We start from the raw sequence: 21046 nt of genomic DNA on the forward strand, positions 1-21046 counted from the left end.
ATCCTCTCCTCTCCCATGCACTGAGTAGATAAAATCCTGCTTCCTGCTGGGTTTGCCACCTCACTATATTGTATTTTTAAATTTTTTACTTGGTATGTGAGTATCTACTTTAAGTTTTGATAGTTCTTTTGATGACAAATTCCTTTCTTAGTATCACTTTTTGGACTTCTTCAGTGTTTTTGACATGGGGATAAAGTGATTTGTTTTCTTTCAGTATTTCTTTCAGTTTTTCTTCAAGAAAAAGCTAGATGTTTCTCTTGTAATTACTGTGTTAAATTAAAGCACAGACTACATGTCTTAGAGGTGACCCATGTTAAAATGGAGACCTTTCTTCTAATATTTTACAGGGGGACAAAGGAAACCAAGGTGACACTGGCATCCAGGTATATCAACTTTGCTTCTAATGGAATCATCTGGCATTCCTATTTATACAAGTCTTAGGTATTAATTCAGACAGGTTTTTTTTAAGATTAAGCTCCACAGAAAGTTAACTTGAATAGCAGCAGTAACTCTCCTTCAAGGAAATCTGCCTAGTATGGCCAGCGTGAGTTTTCAGCTGCATTTCTGGGGGCCTGAGCAGGGTATTGGCATTTGGTGCAGAGCTGTGTGGTCCTAGCAATGGGGTAGGCGCAGGGCTGCAGGTTGTGCTGCTGGAACATCACCCAGGACTGTCCCAGGGTGCTCTCTTTCCCTGCCTTCAGGGTGCTCCAGGATTACAGAAACATAGTCAAAGTAACTCCACCTGGCCTCTGCCTACCTACTTTACTAGTAACATGTGGGATTGTCCTCCTTGTTATCTAAAATCATGGAAATACCTAAAAGAAACAGAAGAGTATCCTGTCACTACTCAGATCCTGACTTGATTCCTCTATGTTCAGGGTAGAAATTTCATTCTTCTGCATAGTTTCTGCTCTGATCTCTTTGAAGAGTATTTTCAGATTGATTTGTCCTGGTTTAGAAAGAGGTTTTAGTAGTTAGCTCCTTGTGTTTTTTTGATAGTTTAATTACATGTCCTAGATAAATGTATATTTTATAAAATATGCTTCTTTTCTGAAGGGACTGAAAGGAGAAAAAGGAAGACAAGGAAATCCAGGCTTACAGGTACTGTTAAAATAGTGATCCTACTTCAAAAGAGCCGTAGTGATCCTAGTTTGAGGCCATGATTCATATTTTTTTTTTAACAGTTCTTCCATCAACATGTATTGGTCTTTGCATCAGGTGAAATACATTTATGTACAACATGGTAACATATATAAATTCCCTCTTAAACATTCTTAGTATTTTTAAAATAACAAATATAACACATACAGAGAAGATGGAGTAACACTTCTCTCAGCTGTGCATAGTTGAAGGCTGAGAGGAAATGCACAAGTTGGAACACAGGAACTTGATACACAGGGAAAACATTTTGCTTTGTGGGTGGTCAAACACTGGAACAGGCTGCTCATAGATATTGTGGCAAAACCTGTCTGGGCAGCATGTTGAATTGATCAAGCTGCATCTGTTCTGCAAAGGAAGTTGAATCCAAGGAGATCACTTCCAACCTACATGTTTCTGTGTTCTGGGATATTATGTCTTGAGAAACAGACCGTAAGTGCATTTCTTTTATTATTGTAGTAAATCCGTAATTATAGAATATTTTTATAAAACACAAGTAATACAAAATGCAGATAACAGCACAAAATGGCTTTCGTGTAAAGGTTATGAGAGTGATACTTGAGATGTTAAGATTCTGCATGTACTATGCTATGCAGTTCATTACCTCCTAGACTGTACTGGGAGTCATTATTGACATCTTCTGTGCTCAAAAATTACAGATGTTTCCTGTTCCAGCTGTAAATCAGTGAGATCCAGTTGTTTCTCTTTAACTCTAGGCCAGTGTATTCTATCATAGTTGGCTGTCTTGTTATTCCGCAGAAAATAGCTGTTGGTATTTATAAATACTTGTTAACTGCATAATCTATGTTGTGTCTAAACAGAGAAGTGTTTTTTAGAGGTACATATCTAAAACTAGACTTGGAATGAAGCTACAGTTGCTTTTTTCAGAATTGCGACATTGCTACAGCTGCCTGTCTAGCCAGAAGGACCTGATTCCTGGGGATACTGGGCAGGAGATCTAGACTGTATATTAGTTAATACTTTTAGAGATATGTAGGTTAAAAATAGTTCATTATTAAACCTGAGCAGATTTTTTAAAAAAGAAATAGTTTAAACTAAAAGACAGGTTATTGACTTAACCAAATGTAATGTCCTAGGCTAACATTTTACAATTTAAACTTCCTGGTTTTTCTTTTTGTAAATAATGGACATTTTTTTCATCTCTTTATTTTTTTAATCATAGGGGAAAACAAAGTGATAGTGAAAGAAAACATTTTTTTTTTTTTCAGACAGAATGATGCAACTGAATTGCTGTTGCTTGCTTTCTTTTCTTTGGAGAAAGCTGAAAAAATAATACAGACTGAGTCTAAAATTATTTCCCATGCCTATCTGGTTTGGTCAGCAACCAAAGAAATCAGTTGTTTAGTAGACAACACAAGGTCTTTCCAAGGTTTCTCAAGACTCCAAGACACAATACAGGTTTCCTTCTCCATAAGAGCGATTCAGAAAAGTGAACTGCCATCTTGCTATGGGAGGTAATAGTAACACCGTTGAACCACTGGGCAGAAATGACACCGAAATCATTTGCCAGCATGCAAAATCTGCCTTACTGCTCAGTCTGTATTTCAAAGGTCTGAAATTAATTTCTGCCTAGTAAGACAGTATTAAGCAGTTTGAAATCAGGAGTTTACTTTTGCTAGAACACAACATGTTATTTCTTTGTAAAGTGAATAAGGTTTTGTCTCTTAAATCTATATTGTGTTTATATGTTTATAACATGTATGATATATTCCCAACTTATCCTCTTGGTACATGATATTAAAGGTAATACTGAAGTGTTCATTCACCCTGATACAAATTTTTCATCATTATATGCAGTTGTTTTTTTTTTACTCTAGCAATCAGAAAATCTTTAAAAATTAGCATTTGTGATTGATTACTGAAAACAAAGGACAAAAATATTAATTTTTGATTCCAAGTAATTTGGCTCAGCCTCCTTTTTAAATTTCTTTTTCATATTATTTTTTAAAGGGAGTAGAAGGATTGAGTGGAGAACGAGGAGAGGTAAGTATTTTTGCAATGGTAAATATAGTATTACAAAATTATTCCATTTGTTTCTGCAAATTATGTGATCTGTAAAATGTGTGTTTAGTCTTACTTCTGTACTCCTGTCTATAAGCAACAGAAGAGAAATTGAAAAATATCAGAGAAGAGAAAGACTTATTAGTTAAAAAGAGACAGAACGAAATATAAATTTCATTAAAAATTATTAAAGCCAAGCATATACTTTAAGAGAATTAAAAAGCCAAGAAACCAACCAATAAAAAAAGAGAGAAAGGACTGGTTGAACAGAGAACATAGCTAAAGTAAAAAGAATCTTTGTGTTGCATGTTGTTGAAAAATTGGTATTTAAAATAGTAATTTTGTTGGTTATTATTTATTTCAATATTTTGTAAAATCATTTTGTAAAATCACTGTCCCATTAATGTAATTCTCCTTCAAAATTACTTAGATATTTTTTGTTCAACCTTTTTCATTAAGGCGTTTTTGCATATCAATAGCGGATACATTAATTGGAAGTTCCATTCTGATAATTAAATTATTTTATGCATTTTAACATATAAATTGTTTCATATGCTTCTGTGATTCTAAGAAATACTTCATTTGCAGTTTAGCTTACAGGTGTTTTGCTACATTATTGCCAAAACTGGTAAAAGATTCTTTGTATGCTGTTGAATTAGTCTCCTTAAATATTGTAAATCATGGCAATAATATATTTTTACTGGAAATTAATTTAAATTATTTCTTACTATGTATTAAACTGTAATGATGTCATTGTGTTTACTTATCAAACCTATAAAATTATTTTATTTTCTATTTCTATAAAATATGTTTTTTGTTAGACTCTGATTTCTTAGTAAGTTTCTTCAGCCTGTAAGTCTGAGCACCTACTGAGCTCTTTTCCTTTCTTTACTTTTCTTTGCCAATAGCAAGGTTCAGCAAACAAGGCCACACATGGGATGTGGTTGAGCATTAAAAGACAAAGATACACTGCAGAAAATTTTCCCCCTACAGTTTCATTTGCTTCTTGGCAAGTTCTTCAGGCAGTTCTGCTGATGCTTCCAACATTTTCTCCTGGTGTTTTTATACTGGCTTCTTGCCTCTAATGTTTCTCTACAGTTGATGTGATTTCCCCAGTATCCTCTGGTTCTTAATGTTTTCTAGCCCCTTTAACATTTAGTTCAGATAGATCAACTTCCAAGTCTTTTATGTAAATATAGTCCATAGTGGTAAAAGGAATTAAAATTAAAACAAAACAAACCACCTCCTAGCTATAAAACCATTGTGATTTCAGATCTCAGCACGTATAGTTTCTAGTGTAGCCACACATAGCTACATAAGCAATATGTGTTTATCTCTGAGCTTTGCTGACTGTTTAAATGAAAAAAATACCCTTGCAATTATGTAGTAGAAATGAGCAAGTACAGATCTACATGGGGTAACTAAGAGGATCACTTCCCTGTGACTACAACATTCAAGATGACAACATCAAGAAAATAAATTACAACTACAACTTTGGAAGAAGTTGTATCTGAATTATGTATGGCTTTTGAAGGTATGGTCTGCTTTTCAGGTCATCACCTGAACTGGCCATCTTTCCAGCCGTACTCTTAGGCACTTGAATGACACATGTCACATTTTGTCTCATTTCTCTGTTTCTTTAAGAGCAGGTACTACCTGTCTGATTTTGCAGGCCAACTCATAAAGCTGATTAATCTGACACTGAATTTAAAGCTTGCTACCCTGTAGTAATTCCTGTAGAGAACTCTGGGCATTGTTACTAATATAGACCAAGCCAGGAAGCTTTGAATTTTTCTAATGTCAAGAATTTTGATAAGTAATATAGGAAATGTTATAAAGTAATATAAATACCATAATTTAAAATTCAGTGTAAGTCTATGGAGACTGTATGCATGAGTATTTCTTAAACTTCTATTATTTGCTGCAATAAGTTTGTCATATATAATAGTCCTGTTCTGTTTACACAATTCCATCTAAAGTAGTTGGAAATGGAGAAAGAAATTTTTGCAGCAACTGATAACATTATGCAGAAGCTGTGAAAAAATGGGAGGAAAAATCTCATAAGGGAGCAAACATGACTTTAATCTTGGGCACATACTGATGTTCTGTTGGCTCCAGAGCAGGGAAAGAATTCCACATGAACTATTGCAGTAGGTAATTCCGTACACAGAACCATTGCTTTGGTGAAGATGTATCAAAATACTTTCCAGCATTTTTTTTCACCTTTTCCACTGAAACAAATAGACTACAGTTACCATCAATCAGATGGGAAAAAAAAGAAACAAAAAATCCCTAACTGAAATATATATATTTTTTTGTCTTATACACTGCACATATAATGTAAAAGGCTTGGTTATTATAGTAAGTTCTCAGGAACTTCAGTGGTGCCAGAATTCCACATTCAATTTTTCCAGCCTTCTAAGGATTTTAACATACTATAAAAATTTTTCTAATTCTCAGAAAAAAGTTATTAAAACCTTTCCTTCCACGTGTTTATAATGAATACTATTTTTTAAATATTAATTTGTAAGTAAAATGGGTCTTTCAAGTTAAGAAAAGGTAATTTATTTCTAGTTCTCTTTGATAATTTTATTTGAAACATCTAAGGAATCTGAAAACTTGAATACATTGTAGTAAAATAGATCTCATCAATATCAAGTTAATTTTCACTGACATCACATTAATTTTATGAAGATCTTCAGTAAAGATTTCTCAGAATATGTTTGTTTGGTGCTACCTAGCTTCCAAATGATCTGTGAACATTTGGCTTTTCATTGATTTTTCATTCCAGAAAGGTGAGAAAGGAGATCCAGGCATTCAAGGCATCAGTGGACAAAAAGGAGAATCTGGTGTTCAGGGTTTAATTGGACCTCCTGGTCTCAGAGGTCAGCCAGGAGATAGAGGACCCCCAGGACCACCTGGATCAGATGGAAAACCTGTATGTATAGGACTTCAAACTTTCCATTTTGGGTACCTTAAAAACTGCAAAGAAATGTGTGCTCTGTTATTTCAACTGTTCTCTGTTCCCTTTAGGCACGAGAATTTTCAGAAGAATTTATTCGACAGGTGTGTTCAGATGTACTGAGAAGTAAGTTTGAAAGCTTCTTTACTGTTGTTTCCTTGTTTGAAGTGCTAAAGAAGTTTCCTGATAATTACAGAATTTCTTGAAAGCAACTTCCATATTGCCGATTTATCCCTTGTTTTCCTATATGTGTTGAACTATATTTCCACATCACAGGTTCCATACTTTACCATCTTGTTTTCTAAAGGTATTATATTCTCTTAAGAGAGGGAACTGATTTTGTATTAGTGGTTGGGGGGCAATGCTTCTACTGTTACAGCACTTTAAGCAATTTTTTCTTTGAATTCTCCCAGCCCAGTTGCCCGCCATTCTCCAGAGTGGAAGACTACAAAACTGTAACCATTGTCAGTCCCAAAGTGCTCCCCCAGGACTTCCAGGACCACCAGGTCCAAGAGGCCCTGAAGGCCCAAGAGGATTTCCTGGCTTACCAGGGAATGATGGCATTCCAGGGCTGATGGGCATCCCAGGTCGCCCTGGGGCTCGTGGGACAAGAGGTAGAGTGTGCATGTGTCACGGTGCTAAAGGCCTTCATGCCTTGGTTTTCTGCTTCTAGTTTTGAGTGGGATTAGTGCAAGGTGGAATAAGAGAATAGCTGGGCTTGTATGGGTGAAATTATGAACATAGAGCAGTTTGGATGTTTCAGTGCTTTCAGGGAACGTGTGAGAGAAGAAAGAATACAAGAACGCAGCCAGATAGTTACTGTTCAGTTCTACTATCATCGAACTCTGTTGTGATCTTTTTAGAGGGTTCTTAGTCTCATGTAAATGTTTCTATCTGCATTTAGATTATTTTTGTAGATCAAATATGCCTAGACATAGATTTCATAGTATTTCCATGTTTTCTGGTTTCTTTTCTTCCAAACTTGTTTGTTTCTGCTATTTTAGGGAATAATATTTATTCACTGGCTACTTACTATCTGTGTTGATTTTTGACTTCCAGCAACTTTTATACTCCTTCTGATTTTCCAACTTTTTGTCCTTTTGTTCTTTTCATCTCAAAAGGATTTTTGCTCCTTTTGTTATGATTTTCTTAAACATTCTGGATTCTTTTTAGGCAGGCTAAGGTTTATGCTATTGGGTAACTCAGCTGTCCAAGCATTCCAACTGATTTCTTTGATGTATTTGCAGACTTTATATTAAGTATATGTATATACTCTTGAACTAGAGCAAGAAACTGGGTGGAGTCCGTAATTTGGTAACTGGTAGCATCAAAATAATCAGGAAAGCTGTATGAAATACAGCTAGTGTAATGTGCCACTGGTAAGCAGACCAATGGTTGGTAATTATTTACTTCCTTTGTGACTTATTAACTGTAATCTAGCACACCAAATTCATTTTGGATGTAATGATGATTTGCTTGTACTGTTTTTATAATTTAATCTCCAGTAGGAGAATATGCCATTTTCCTCTGGAGCTGACACCAGCAGTTCTGGTTATTCCATAAGAGTTGGAAAAATAGTTACATGTTTCTATGAAGAAACTGAATTTACTGGGTTGTACTAGTGTAAGAGAGCTCATATTTTGACCCTCACAGTATTTCTCTAGTGGAGATTTAATTCTGCTCTGTGTGTTGTGGAACATTTTCTATATATTCTGTATTCCACAGGGATTATGATGAAAAACTTAAACCTCCTTCATACAACATATTAAAAACTTTGTTGATAGGAAGGTAATGACAGCAAATCTCTTAATTACCTACATCTATTCGCTCAGCTGATAGTGGCTGTCTTCTTAACTGTTGCTACATCAGCTCTAAATTCAGTAGAAATTAGGATAATTCAGGACCCTGTCACACTGTGCAGGTTACAAGAAAAGGCTTGTTTTAAATCCCATTATTTGCTTCTGAAATAAATTCAATAAATATTATTTAATTCAATAAATATTATAAAATGCTGATTTTTGACTTCATTGGATGAAAATGACGTGCAAAGATATGCATGTGTTTGCTAATTCACAGGACTGCCAGGGAAGAATGGTGCAAAAGGCAATCAAGGAGTTGGTGTTCCTGGGATCCAAGGCCCCCCAGGACCTCCAGGTGAGGGATGGTTCGGGTGTGCAGATTCAGTGCATGCTAATAATTTTTTTAAAATGTGGTTTAGAAAAAATGTTGATGTAATTTGGAAAAGTTTACATAGTTTGTACACATCTTAACTACCATATATGTTTTAGGGTAATGCCTGTCTCTTGCATACCTTATAAATTGCGCTATAAGACATTATTTAATATAAGACAGGTCCTGTAGAGATTGGTATCTGAGACTGCTGTTTCTTGATAGATGGACCCTGGAGTCAACCATTATCTGAAAACTGAGCCCTAATATGATGATGTGACTTTTAAGCGGTGCTGAGTGAGGGAAAATATTCTTCCTAACATTAGTGCTTGCATACAAAATGTAGAGTGTTTGGAAGATACAGTAGAGCCTGATTCAAAGCCAGAGAAACAAACAGAAATAGGGGGACTGATTCTTGCCATGGTGGTTCCAGATTATATGATACAGTAGAATAGTGTACTAAAGCAAATTTTCATATTTTCCTTTAAAAGATATTTATTTAAAGTGTTTTCCACATGCTTTAAAAAAATCTTTATGAGCTATCATGTTGTTTATATAAATATATAAGCAGTTTGTGATAAGAAATGTTTTTTGCAGGAAATAAAGTTTTCTTTATCTGCATACTTCACCAAAGAGCAGGAGCATTGTGGGTCCATACTTGCTCGTTTTCATTTTAATAGTAATGTATTTATTTGTTTATTGCATTTGTGTTATTAAGGTCCTGAAGGTCCACCAGGGGTGAGTAAGGAAGGACGTCCTGGAGAGCGTGGGCACCCTGGTAAAGACGGAGATCGTGGCACTCCAGGAATGCCAGGACCAGCTGGACCCCCTGGAATTTGTGACCCATCACTGTGTTTTAGTGTAATTGTGGGGAGAGATCCATTTAGAAAAGGACCAAATTATTAATTTGTGATATGATAATTTAGAGGAATAGTTACGGTGCTTATCTTTCATGGTCTTTCAAATCTCAGGAAGGTGACCAGCAATAAGCCCATAAGAAGGAACAAAAGTACCTCTGACATTAAAGCATTATAAATAATGAACTCAAAGGTTATACATTCCTTTAGACAAGAAACTCCGAAACTCCAATCACTTTTTTTTATACCTTGCACTGGTTGAATCTCAAGTGTTTTTAAAGAGATTATCAGTTTTAATAGAAATAAAATTAACGATAATAGTTGGTATTTAGTATTTAATGTCTTACCATTCTCCTTTTTATCTCTTTTTACCAAAGAAAGTCCTTTGCAAAATTGCTGGAAATACCACTGGGAGCAGAATTAGGTCTTAAATGGCATTGGTCAGGTATAAATAACTGTGAAATTTTTCACATGCAGCCAACATACACAGTGTTTGATTTTTAAAGAATATGGCTGGCTTAGATATCATATGTCTGCAAATTTCATTGCCTTGTGTACATTTCATATGTCATAGCTCCAGGTCTTCTGTGAGTGAAAAGCATGTATCAGATTTTTATGAATTAATACAAATACTTGCACTCATCATGGAAGAAATGTCACCTATTTTGCCCTGCAGCTCTGCTTAAAACCGAGGTGAAATGCAAGGGTAGAACTACAGGTTCAAGAGCCAAGGTTTTATTGAAGATGGTGCTGTCAAATACTAAACATCAAAAGCTTCCATGTGGGTGATTCAACTCATGATAATAGCATTAAAAATAAAAAAGAGCAAAAGACTGGCATAGCTGACTTCCAGCTATGATTTAACAGAATTAAAGATTAAAAATATTTGTACAACCCCAATGTAACAGTTCTGTGTAATGAAGTATCAAATGATATACCCTTTGCTGTTTCTCCTCAAGGACTGCGTTGCCAAACTGAAGGAGCAGGTTTACAAGGAGAAAGGTCTAACTGGTGGCTGACCAGCTGCAGTGTTTGTTATGCTGTTTCCTTTTTCATTTTAAGCCAGCTGTGTGTAATTTTCATTTTATGCTTTGCTAATTAAGTGTATTGCTTGCTTTTACATAAAGAGCAAAGGCACAGTTCCCATGAGAATTTAAAATCCATTTCTTAAATTAAGGCAGAGTCCTGTATTGAAGTTAACCGGTGCTTCATAAATCACTTTTTCTAATGTGTTGTTTTTCTGTTGTCCTAGTATCAGAGACTGTTAATATGCTTGACATTCAAGGTAAAATAAAAGACACACTTTAGTAAAATGTATGGTGCTGTGAGTTACGAGTCTGAGAGGAAGCAAAACCAAAACCAACCAAAAATAGCAAGCCTGAAGGACCTCTGGCTGCAGTGAATACAAACAGAAGACCAGAATTCCTTACTTGTAGAAGAATCCTCTTGATTTTCAGCCAGTCTGATTCATAGCTTTGTTTATGATTTCATTTGATCAAATTAACACATATAACAGGCTTCAACTTTAAAAGTAGTGGTGGTTTTGTCATCCCATTAGTCGTATTTGACTAATATTTTGAGAGTTGTTTCTGAATGATTGACTGAGGATCTATGAGTAATTTCCAGTCTGCATCTATTATTTGGCCCTTTCTTGTAGTTTTTGATATGTCTGGCCAATTTCGATTTGAGCTCAGCTTTTGCTTTTCTGTCTGCATTTCTGTGCACTGTAGCAGTGCCCTTGTAGTTCTTGACAGGTGTTTGTCTGCTTTCCAACTCTGGTACGCTTCTCTTTTGAACAGACTCGGAAGCTCACAGTTCAGCCAAGGTGGTGGTCTCTTCCTACTTCTCTACCTTTAAAGGGGATGAACTGTTTTTGTACTTCTAGGAAGAGAGCTTTAGAAAAACTCCCTGGCAGATGGTAGCTTCTTTATCCCTCATGGAATCTTCCCATGAAATCCTTCCCAATTCAGCTCTGAGAGAGCTGAAATTTTCTCTTCTAAAATTTAAAATGTTTGTTCTAGTACTAACCTTCAGTGTGCTCCAGTTCCTCCTGTTTGTTCCCCAGGCTGTGTGCATTGATATGCATACACTTGAGGTGGTTGGTCTGGTTGGCATCTTGTCAGGCAGCTAAGGAACATTAGTCATGATTTCTTTTTTTTTTTGTCCATGCAAATAAAAAAGATAGTTACTTTTCCTCTGCTCCTTCTGGTATGTAAAGTAGCTCAGTCTGGCCTAGCATGAGTATTTCTGTACAGTCCTGCTCAAAGAGTACAGTCTAAGCTAGTTACAGCTTTAAAGCAAAATCTCATGTTGGACTTATTTTATTTTGTATGATAAAATGGTAAGAAAGACTGATTTAGTAAACTAAATAGTGAAGAGGCTTCATTGAATGTAAAACCAACTTCAAACCCTTGATCTGCAAAAGGAGGAAATTTGAAGCTGAATCTATTTAATTGCCTAAACTGCTGAGCTGCTTGGATACTTTGAGCTTTATTGCTGCTGTATCTTTGGTATTGTGCTCTGAATTTGAGTCTGTGCAACTGTCACATTTTTACAAAAAGAATTTGGTTTTGACAAACTGGAAATTTCCAGAGGACATGCTGGCCATCTAGTCTGTGCAGGTGCCTTTTAGAAAGTTAGTAGTAACAATGTAACTTAAATAAATGAAGACAAACACTTCAAAAATTTACTTCTCCATTGTTAAATACCCAGGAGCAGTATAGGAAGTGTCTTGCATCCCATTGAAATGCATATGTTATAAGCCTAGGAACCTGTGATTTCAATTATTGCTCCTTAAAAGAGTTTATCAAGACAGAGTTTAGCAGACTTCACAATCATCTAATTTTCTGACTTCGTTTGATATAGTGGGAATATATGGCAGTGTAGGTGTGTCCCAGCTTGTATCTTGATTGGATCTTTTAACTGAGAATATATTTCCAGATCTTCATCTGATTCTGCAGTAAGAGGTTAAACAAATAAACTTGAGTATTATCCAATTAATGATCCACAGGAGAGAGACTTTTATTTACTATTGATGCAAACGATATGAGGTTCTTGCAGATGTTGATCTTCAATCGGAAGCTGTGAATTAAAAAATTCAAAGTGCAATGTGGCACCATCTAACTACCAGATGTTCTCTGGAAATAGTTACTAGAAACTGTTTACTGACACTTACTTACTCTCCTCATGATAGTCTTTAAAACTGGATCTTGGGCTAATTTTTAAGCAGGGGGCAAGATGTAAAAAGAATTTGTGGGTTTTTTTTAGTAGCATCTTGCTGTTCTAATCTTGAGTTAAGAAATATTCTTGCTGGTTGGTCTAGCGCCTGTTGGTGTCAGTAGAGGAACTGTGATTCACTACACTAAATTTTTAGTATGCCTTCAACTCATAATATGTCTGTGTGCATAAAATAGATTTAATATTTACCACTTTACTATGCTCATTGATTGCTGTTGTCTCTCAGATGCTGAGGCATGTACTTGGACATAAAGATGCAGAATGGAAAAGTATTACTGTGGGAACTGGATTTATTAATGAAAGCCTAGTGCTGTATGGATGGAGCTCAGCAATTTTCACCTCTGAGAATCATGATCTTAGAGAAGTTTGGAGTAAATACATATGGAGTGATGTGTCTATATAAAAATATATATGATTTAGTAAAAGACCAGATGTCACAGATGGTTTCCACATGTGCAGATTTATTTGGTGAATATATACATGTATATACTGTGTGTGTATATATATGTGTGTATATGTACCATTCTCAGTTCTTCATTTGTTTAATTGAAAGATATCATAGTCTTAAAAAAGTAAAAGGATAAAATAATAAAATCATAAAATCATAGAATGGCTTGGTTTGGAAGGGACCTTAAAAGATCAGCTAGTTCCAACCTCCTGCCATGGGCAGGGATATCTCCTTCCACTAGACCATCCAAACTGTCCTTGAACACTGTCAGGGATGGGGCATCCACAACTTCTCTGGGCAACCCGTTCCAATGCCTCACCACCCTGACAGTATTTCTTCCTAACAATCCCAATTCTCTTTCTTCCTAAGAGAGGTGCTCCATCCCTCTGATCATCTTGGTGTCCCTCCTCTGGACTTGTTCCAACAACTTCATGTCCTTCCTGTGCTGGGGACCCCAGAGCTGATGCAGCACTGCAGGTGGGGTCTCACCAGAGCAGAGCACAGGTACAGAATCCCCTCCTTTGCCCTGCAGGCCACGCTGCTTTTGGTACAGCCCAGGACATGTTTGGCTTTCTGGGCTGCAAGTTGACGTTGCCAGGTCAGCAGCTCGTCCACCAGCACCCCCAAATCTTTCCCATAAAGGTTGCTCTGGATCTGCTCATCCCCCAGCCTGGATTAATACTGAAGGTTGCCCTGACCCAGGTGCAGCACCTTTCACTTAGTCCCACTATACACCATGAGATTCCCATGGGCCAACTTCTTGGGATTATCCATGTGTCTGAGGATGGTATCCTGTCCTGCTAGACTGTGCGGTCTAGTCTGGAAATGTAGTCTTGTAAGAACTGAACTATCACTGTCCTTGTCGCGGGTTGGGTTTGTAACCGGGCAGAAACACCAATTTAGTGTAGTGGTTTGGTCTATAATTACTGTTTATCTTCTGTGAGATAAGAATTAGGAGAAATGCAAAGCAGGCACCAAACTTGAAAGAATATAAAGAAGTTTATTAACAGACCGAAAAGAAGGAAAACAAAAAAAAATATACCACCTTCAGAACTCTCCTCCTCCCCCCACCTTCCTTCCTTCTCCCACTGACAATGTAAAAAGACAACCCTTAAGATGTTCAGTCTGTTTACCACTTCCATAATAACCTTGTTCAGTCCATTTAGAAAGAGAAGTCTCTTCTTGCTCGTGCTATGAAAACAGTATCACAACGAGACAGCCACCCACTTCCAAATATTGTTCAGTCCATTTAGGAAGAGGAGTCTCTCTGCTTACGATGTGAGTCCCTTCCCCCGACTTGCAGCTTTTCCCGCAACTGCTTTCGAGGGTCCACTCTTGAAGATTTTTGGGGTACAATTTTAAGGTTGAGCTGTTCAGAAACAAAAAAAAACCAGAGGCCCTTCTCCTTCCTTGGGAGCAAAGGGTCTTCCTCAGCATCTGCTTATTGCTTACGAGTTGAACACTCCACCCCCCATATCTTCATGAAATTACAACGGGATACTCTGATATATCATAGCTTCACAACAGAATTTCAGCTTTAAGCATCTCCTCTCTCTCTTCCCTCAGGTTTTCAGCTCTTCACAGCACTAAAAGGGTTAATCTCACCTCGGCCTTACAGCTGGAATGTGGCTTATCGCTGTTGGTCACCTGGCCTCTGCCGGACAGAGGTGCCGCTTTGCTGAAATCTTGGCCGCAGTGGAGGGGGGGAGGGGGGGGCGGGTTCCGAGCCGCTCCGGCTGCCCACAGCAAGGCAGTGGTGGTGGGGGGGGGGTTCCACAGGTGGAACAGGCCCATGGCTCCAGGCTGACTGTGGCCCAGCCCGGCCTGGCCCAAGCAGGGCCTGGCCAGGCCCGCTGGCCCCCGCACGGGGCCTGCAGCCACCTGTGCCAGCGCTGGAAACAAGAGAGAGCTGTGAGGGGTTTGTCTATTCTTAAGTGTGGATCACAGAGGCGCTCACAACTTTAAGTGGCTTAAAGAATTGTCCATATTCAAACTGGCCAGCTGATAGGTTCTATCAGGTCCCAGAGGAAGCTGTAAGCACCCCTTAGCAAGGACATCCCTTCTGGGACTATCCTTGCTAACCTATGACAGTCCTTTTACTGCTTCAGAGCCAAGGTGTCAGCTTCAGGTGTAGCCAGCATATTTGAAGGCCAGTTGGCCTTTCAGAGGAGGAGCTGAGAATTGCTAGCTATGCATCTTTCAGAACTAGAGAACCTAATTTCTCAGAAAACTCGAGGTTCATTAAAATGAAATTTCTTTTCAGCGCATCTGACTGTCCTGGCAATGGACACTGTCAGGATCTGTCACTATAGTTCACGTGGATTGAAGCAAACCTCTGTGAAAAGATTCCATAAGTTTTTCCTGTAGGGGAATCACATAGATGACAAAGCAAGTACCTGTTAATCCATAGCCAGCAGAGACCATAAACCCTTTTAAGAGTATTGCCTTCTGGGGTGCTATTGAAATGTTTAAAACTTGAATTAATATAAAAAAATTCACTGGGTTATTTTCTTCTGTTGATAAGCAGGATTTTCTCATAGAGGACATCATCTATGTATCTTGGAGAATCTAAGTCCATTTTAACAATGGGGAAATCTTTACTATATGATTCTTGATTTTTTCTTTACAAGCATCTTTCCCCTCCCAGTATTTGCATAAAAGTGCTTTTTTGTATCAAAAAATATTATGATGACATTCCAGTATATTGTAGTAGTTGGTGTTACGGTTTTCTTTCTTGGCACAAAATGCAAGCGCTAGATGTTTTTCCAGAAGTCGTATCTGGCCACTCAGCTAGCTCTCCCTATATTGGCAAGTTAAAGCTCCTTGGTTGTCTGCCATAGGCTTAAAGAACTAAAGTGCTCTGTACTGATTTTCTGACACTTTTTCCCAATTTTATGCTTGTAAAAGTATGTAGTGTTCTTCCATTAAGGAAAAGGTAGGTGAGAATTCATCAGAAGACTTAGCCATTTGACTGTTACAACGTCATATATCCATAATGCTTCCAAAATTTCTTTCTCATGTTGGAAGCTTGCAACTCCAAAGAGTGTTTAATTTGTTGTTTTCCAATTTTCCTTTTTAAAAACATGAAAAAAAATCATGGTATCTCTGGGACACATTGAAATCACATATTGAATATAATGCAAAAAAACCAATAATGCCTAGAAACTGTGTTTCAGATAAACAACATTATTGAACTGTTGAAAAATATAATGCTACCTGAGAGATGGAGAAAAAAAAAGTTGTCTTCTAACTGGGACATGACTCTTCAAGGTATGCAAGGCTCTTACTGATGTGGGAATTAATGCTACCTTTAATGTATCCAAGATGGATCCTGAAGAAAAAAAACAATGGCTTAAGCAGGAGTCTGGGTAGCAAATGAAGGAGAAGGACAAGGTCATCCACTTTATTCCTTTTCTCTAATATGTATTGAATGAATTGTGCTTCTCCTTGTCCTTCTCAAAAAAAATTGTGGGAAAGTACACTGTGGGTATAACACCCCTCTTGATATGAAGTGACAGACCTCCCAAAAGTGAAAGCTCATGATAAATGTGACAGTGATGAGCACCAGGAATCTCTGACCAAAGCTGGGACCAAAGCTCTGGATGAGAAGTCAAGGGATCAGATAACTGTCCCACCCTGATACTATCTAACTCCTGCTCTGAAAATTGGCTAGCAAATGCTAGCACTAAACAGTGTTTATATTATGAAAGTTTAAAGATATTTTTTATGTACACATTAGTCCTTTTACAACGCTTGTTAGGAAAAAAAAACCCAAACCTAGAGCTGAGGAAAAAGAATCTGGCTTTGTGTTTTGTGGTCACATAAATCTCATACTGAATATCCAATGCCATCTGCATTGGGGAACTGGATTAGTTTGCCTTCCTGAGGGAGGGGCTGAACGGGCATTCATAAAATCCCCTATACTTTATTTTTTCCCCTTGCACCAGGGTGTCTGTTGTGCCCAGGAATCCAGCAGCCAGCAGCTTTCTCCAGGGCAGTTCGTTCTTACTCAGGCTAACAGAAACACAGAGTTCAGAACTCATTTACTGTTCAGTATTCACTGTAACCAATTCACTGCTAAATTATGAATAAAATCTTTTGTACACACTGGTGTTTGTTAGAGGTTCTTGCCACATGCCAACAGGTGTATATACCACTGAGCTCATGCAAAAGCAGCTACTGGTGGTACCCACAAAATACCAACTGGCAAAAGCAAACAGCTATTAAAAGTTACTATCGACGTTCTTTTAACAGGTAGATTTAGTAGATAATAAATAGGAAAACTTACTTTTTCAGTGGATAAACTCAGGCAGGATCTGTCATGAGGAAGCAAATTTTATATAGCTCAAAATAGAAGTAGATTAATAGCAATTTTCCTCACAATGACATCACTGCCTAAAGGATGTCTTTGTATTACATGCATAGTGGGAAAAGCATGAGAAACCTTGCAGTAATATTTTGATAGTAACTCATTAGTGAATCTTTATAAGTTTTACTGGTTGAGAAGTTGAAAGCATAGCACTGAACACTGCAACATTTTTTATTAAAAATTGCATGACGGGTGAGTGAGCTAATATTTAATGTATGCTTGGTGATCAGCTGACAAGAAGTAACTTGGAGCTGGGAGTGGGATAACATCTGTGAACATTGTGGTGACTTCTACCAGGGAGACTCCAGCTCCTGTCTGTCAAGCTGGAGCCCTTATTGTGCCTGCATATGATAAGAATCACAAGAGATTAATTGATTAATTTGCAGCAGGCTGAGGGTGTTGTTGCTGAATGTAAAGCAGCTCAAATAAGTTCCCAGCTATAACAGAAAAATGAAGAAAGCAGTGAACTGGAAAACAGATATCAGAATTAAGCACTTTGGGATGTTAAATGTTTTTGGCAACAAAGAATGGCTCTGTGACAAGACTACATGTGGAGAATTTTGATGCATATTTGACTTATGACAGGTTTGTCTTCAACAAGTGTCCCCTTTGTAGAAGAGTTGGTTTTCACCTGAGTTGTTAGCAAACTAGCTGACCTTCTAGACCAATTGAAAAAAGGGTTAACAGCCAATGGTGGCTGTCTTTCTGTGGTCTGAGTATTTTATTTATATATGTAGCTGGAACAGTGTAGACTCTACATCTGTGGGAGTGCTCTGCAGCCATCTAGCCAGGAACCTGGCATAGAAATATATGTCCTGCTGACCAGAGTAAACTGGAGAGAAAATTACTGAAGCCTCCTTGTCTCCTCTCCTTGTTACGTGTGGCATAGGGGTACGACTAGAGAGAAGCATGGATGTCATAGAAAAGAACTGCTGATTGGATCATCTCTTTTGGAAATTAACTCTCAGCTTTTAAACAGAGTAGAAGGCACAATATTTTTTAAATGATAGAACAATATTGGTTAAAATGAGAGAGTCAAATTCCAGTGAAATGATACATTTTATAGAGTTAATATTGTTACAGTGTGAAAGCTAAGAAACTAGAGGCACAGTTTTCATTTTGTGTTGGGATATTTTATTTTTATGATTTGAAGGCCAGATTATATCTGTATAGTGATCTCCTGCAAAGTGTAATACATAGAAGTTTCATGATTTTTAATTTTCTCTCTTTCCTACTGTTCTCCCTTCCCTCACAGCCATGGCCTATCTACTTTGGCACCCATTTGTAACTTTTCCATTTACAGGGACCCTACATTACATTCTTGCATTCCTTTCATGTGATGCTTTGATACTTCCTTTGTTCTTTTTTCCCCCCCTCTATCTGCAAAGGACTTTTTTTTCTTTAATTTCACTTTCATCTTCTTATTTTTCTCTCTTTTTGACTACATTTCTGCTTTTGTTAAGTGGCATGGCATGGTCTGTATGTGTCTTTATCCACATCTTCCTTCTACTTCAGTCTCTCCTGCTGTGCTTGCAATGCTCCTGTATATAGGAAGTGCAAAAGCCAAGTATTTCCTTGGATCTTGAGGAATAAAGTGAGTTACTGGCAGAGGTGCAGCCTGTTGAGAGTTATGTGCATATTCCTTTAGCACCATGGGGTTGTTCCCTCTGGTTGCAAAGTTGTGTGAGAGAAAAGACTGCTGAGAGGAGGGGGCAGCTGCTGAACAGATCTGCGAACAGGACTCATGGAACCAGTGTTGTAAGGAATCTTTGTGTGGTGGGAAGGAGCTCTGAGATATTGACTGCTTCTTTCTACCTTGTGTCTTACCAGAGCTGGAAGAACCTGGTAGTAAAAATAGTTTCTCTCAGGACTAAACTTCTTGCCTGTTTGAACCTGGTTTCCTGCATTGTCCAAACACAAGCAAATACATCTCAAACCCTTCACCATCTATCCCTTTCTTTGCTGCTTACAAATTGAGACAATATTTCTTTTATTAAACAAGTTAGAGTTGGCTAGAGATATAATTAGATGCAATCTAGTGGATTGCAATATAATTTTCCAATATAAGTTCTATTGTGCAGTATAAGATAGTCTAATATAATCATAATGTAAATATGCGATATAAGTGGCAAGACACTGGAACAGGTTGCCTGGAAAGCTGTGGATGCCTCATCCCTGGAAGTGTTCAAGACCAGGTTGGAGGGGCCGTGAGCCTTGGGCAGGGACACCTTTCACTAGACCAGGTTGTTGGAGAGTGCTGTTTCACATCAGTGCATACAATATGAACATTTATTCCTTGCAAGATTATGTAATATGTGCATTAATGGTATTACATACCATTGACTTCAAGGAAGTCAAGGAGGCAAATTTTAACATCATTTCGAAACTCTTCAACATTGAGAACCACCTTTTCTCAGTGTTACAGTAATTTCTCACACTTACTCTGTGCCCATATGTGAAGTAAAGAAATAACATTTGGAAAAACTGACATTTCAATTTCCAGTAAAAGTACTTGGATCATGTGGAGCTTTATAGATACATAACAAAATGTTCCTCATGCTTAAATCAAAAACTTAAACAAGTTGTCTGTTAAAATGCCCTGAGAGCAATGGGCACTAGGTGTTGACAAATGGAAATTAATTTTTAGAGCAAGTGTACTTATGGGAATTCTTTTATGGTTACGGGAGGTGTTCCAGCATATCCTTGATGGTAAGCAACCACGTTTTCCATGCTGGATGATCAGAAGGAAGACACATGACTTTACACTTTGATACATTGTTTTCAGACAACCTCATCTGCTTGTTTTCCTTGTACAGGCAGTAGAAAGGGGGTATTTTCTCCTCTTTGTCCTGCCACAGTTCTTCAGTGTCTTTCTGGAGTCACTTGCCTTAAGACTGTGGGAGAAATTCCAAGTTAAGTGACAGGGATTTCTATACTTTCACATCTGCATTACAAGTGGGGCCAGTTGAACTCTCCTCTGTCAGTCTTAACTTCTGTTTTGCAATTCTTGTGGTGTGCCCAGCTTGATATCCAGGAGGTCTTTCACATCCATTTAGGTTCAGAAAGCCTTACAGTCAACCCACCTGAGGCTCAATTCACCTGCATACAGTGTTTAAATGTGTGTGATGTATGGTTGGCTTCTTTATCCCTGTGTGCAGCTTGTGTGAGAGGCTGTCACTAAGCTACCAGATATGTGAGTCTTCAGAAATTACTTCCTTTTCTTACTTTTGTTATTGCTTATCCATTGGATCACTGAACTGCTGAACCAATTGTGTACTGTAAGTAGATGAGTAAACTGCTTGGGGCTATTAGACCTGGAAGTACTTGTAGGCTTCAAACTAGACATGTGTAAGTGCTTTACTTGTTTGTGGCCTTCTAAATAGTGATATATATATATTGCTGTACATGTGAAGAAGTGTTTAATAACAACTTTGTTAAACTTACTTTATCCCAGCACTTCTGTGCTAGGATAAAATTGGTCTTCACTATGGTCTTCACTAACAAATTATGTTCTATTGATGAATAGGGCTTTTATAATCTGAAAATGTTTAATTACAGGTATACCTGAGGGATCAAATTTTACCTGAAAAGATAATTTTCCTTTAAATATCAATTTAGACTATGCAGCTAGGTCACAGGTCTTTTTCCAATGGAAAAAAAACCCAAACCCAACCAACCCAACAACACAAATACTCATCCTCCCCCTCAATTTCCCCCCCTAAATAAAACAGCAAAGCTAAATGCCTGGTCAATGTAGAGATTACTCAGATCACTAACACAACAATAAATAATTCTGGTACTCAAAGAAACATTTCCAAATGCTT

General features: G+C 37.6%; 1 protein-coding gene across 4 annotated transcripts in view; it reads left to right on the forward strand.

The window, feature by feature from the left end:
* The window catches only part of COL21A1 (collagen type XXI alpha 1 chain), a 95856-nt gene extending 82878 nt beyond the window's left edge, over window positions 1-12978 (forward strand). For 3 of the 4 annotated variants that reach the window (XM_069011409.1, XM_069011411.1, XM_069011412.1), the window contains 8 exons: window positions 348-383; window positions 1057-1101; window positions 3130-3162; window positions 5972-6118; window positions 6214-6268; window positions 6556-6756; window positions 8219-8296; window positions 9030-12978. In XM_069011409.1, the coding sequence (XP_068867510.1) occupies window positions 348-383; window positions 1057-1101; window positions 3130-3162; window positions 5972-6118; window positions 6214-6268; window positions 6556-6756; window positions 8219-8296; window positions 9030-9217 (783 nt within the window). In that variant the 3' untranslated portion in view covers window positions 9218-12978. Of the gene's footprint in view, window positions 1-347; window positions 384-1056; window positions 1102-3129; window positions 3163-5971; window positions 6119-6213; window positions 6269-6555; window positions 6757-8218; window positions 8297-9029 lie in introns of those variants that run through there. The other variant, XM_069011410.1, reaches the window with a different exon arrangement.
* The last annotated feature ends 8068 nt before the right edge of the window (window positions 12979-21046 follow it).

Source organism: Aphelocoma coerulescens, chromosome 3, assembly GCF_041296385.1.
Source record: "Aphelocoma coerulescens isolate FSJ_1873_10779 chromosome 3, UR_Acoe_1.0, whole genome shotgun sequence".
Lineage (NCBI taxonomy): Eukaryota > Metazoa > Chordata > Aves > Passeriformes > Corvidae > Aphelocoma > Aphelocoma coerulescens.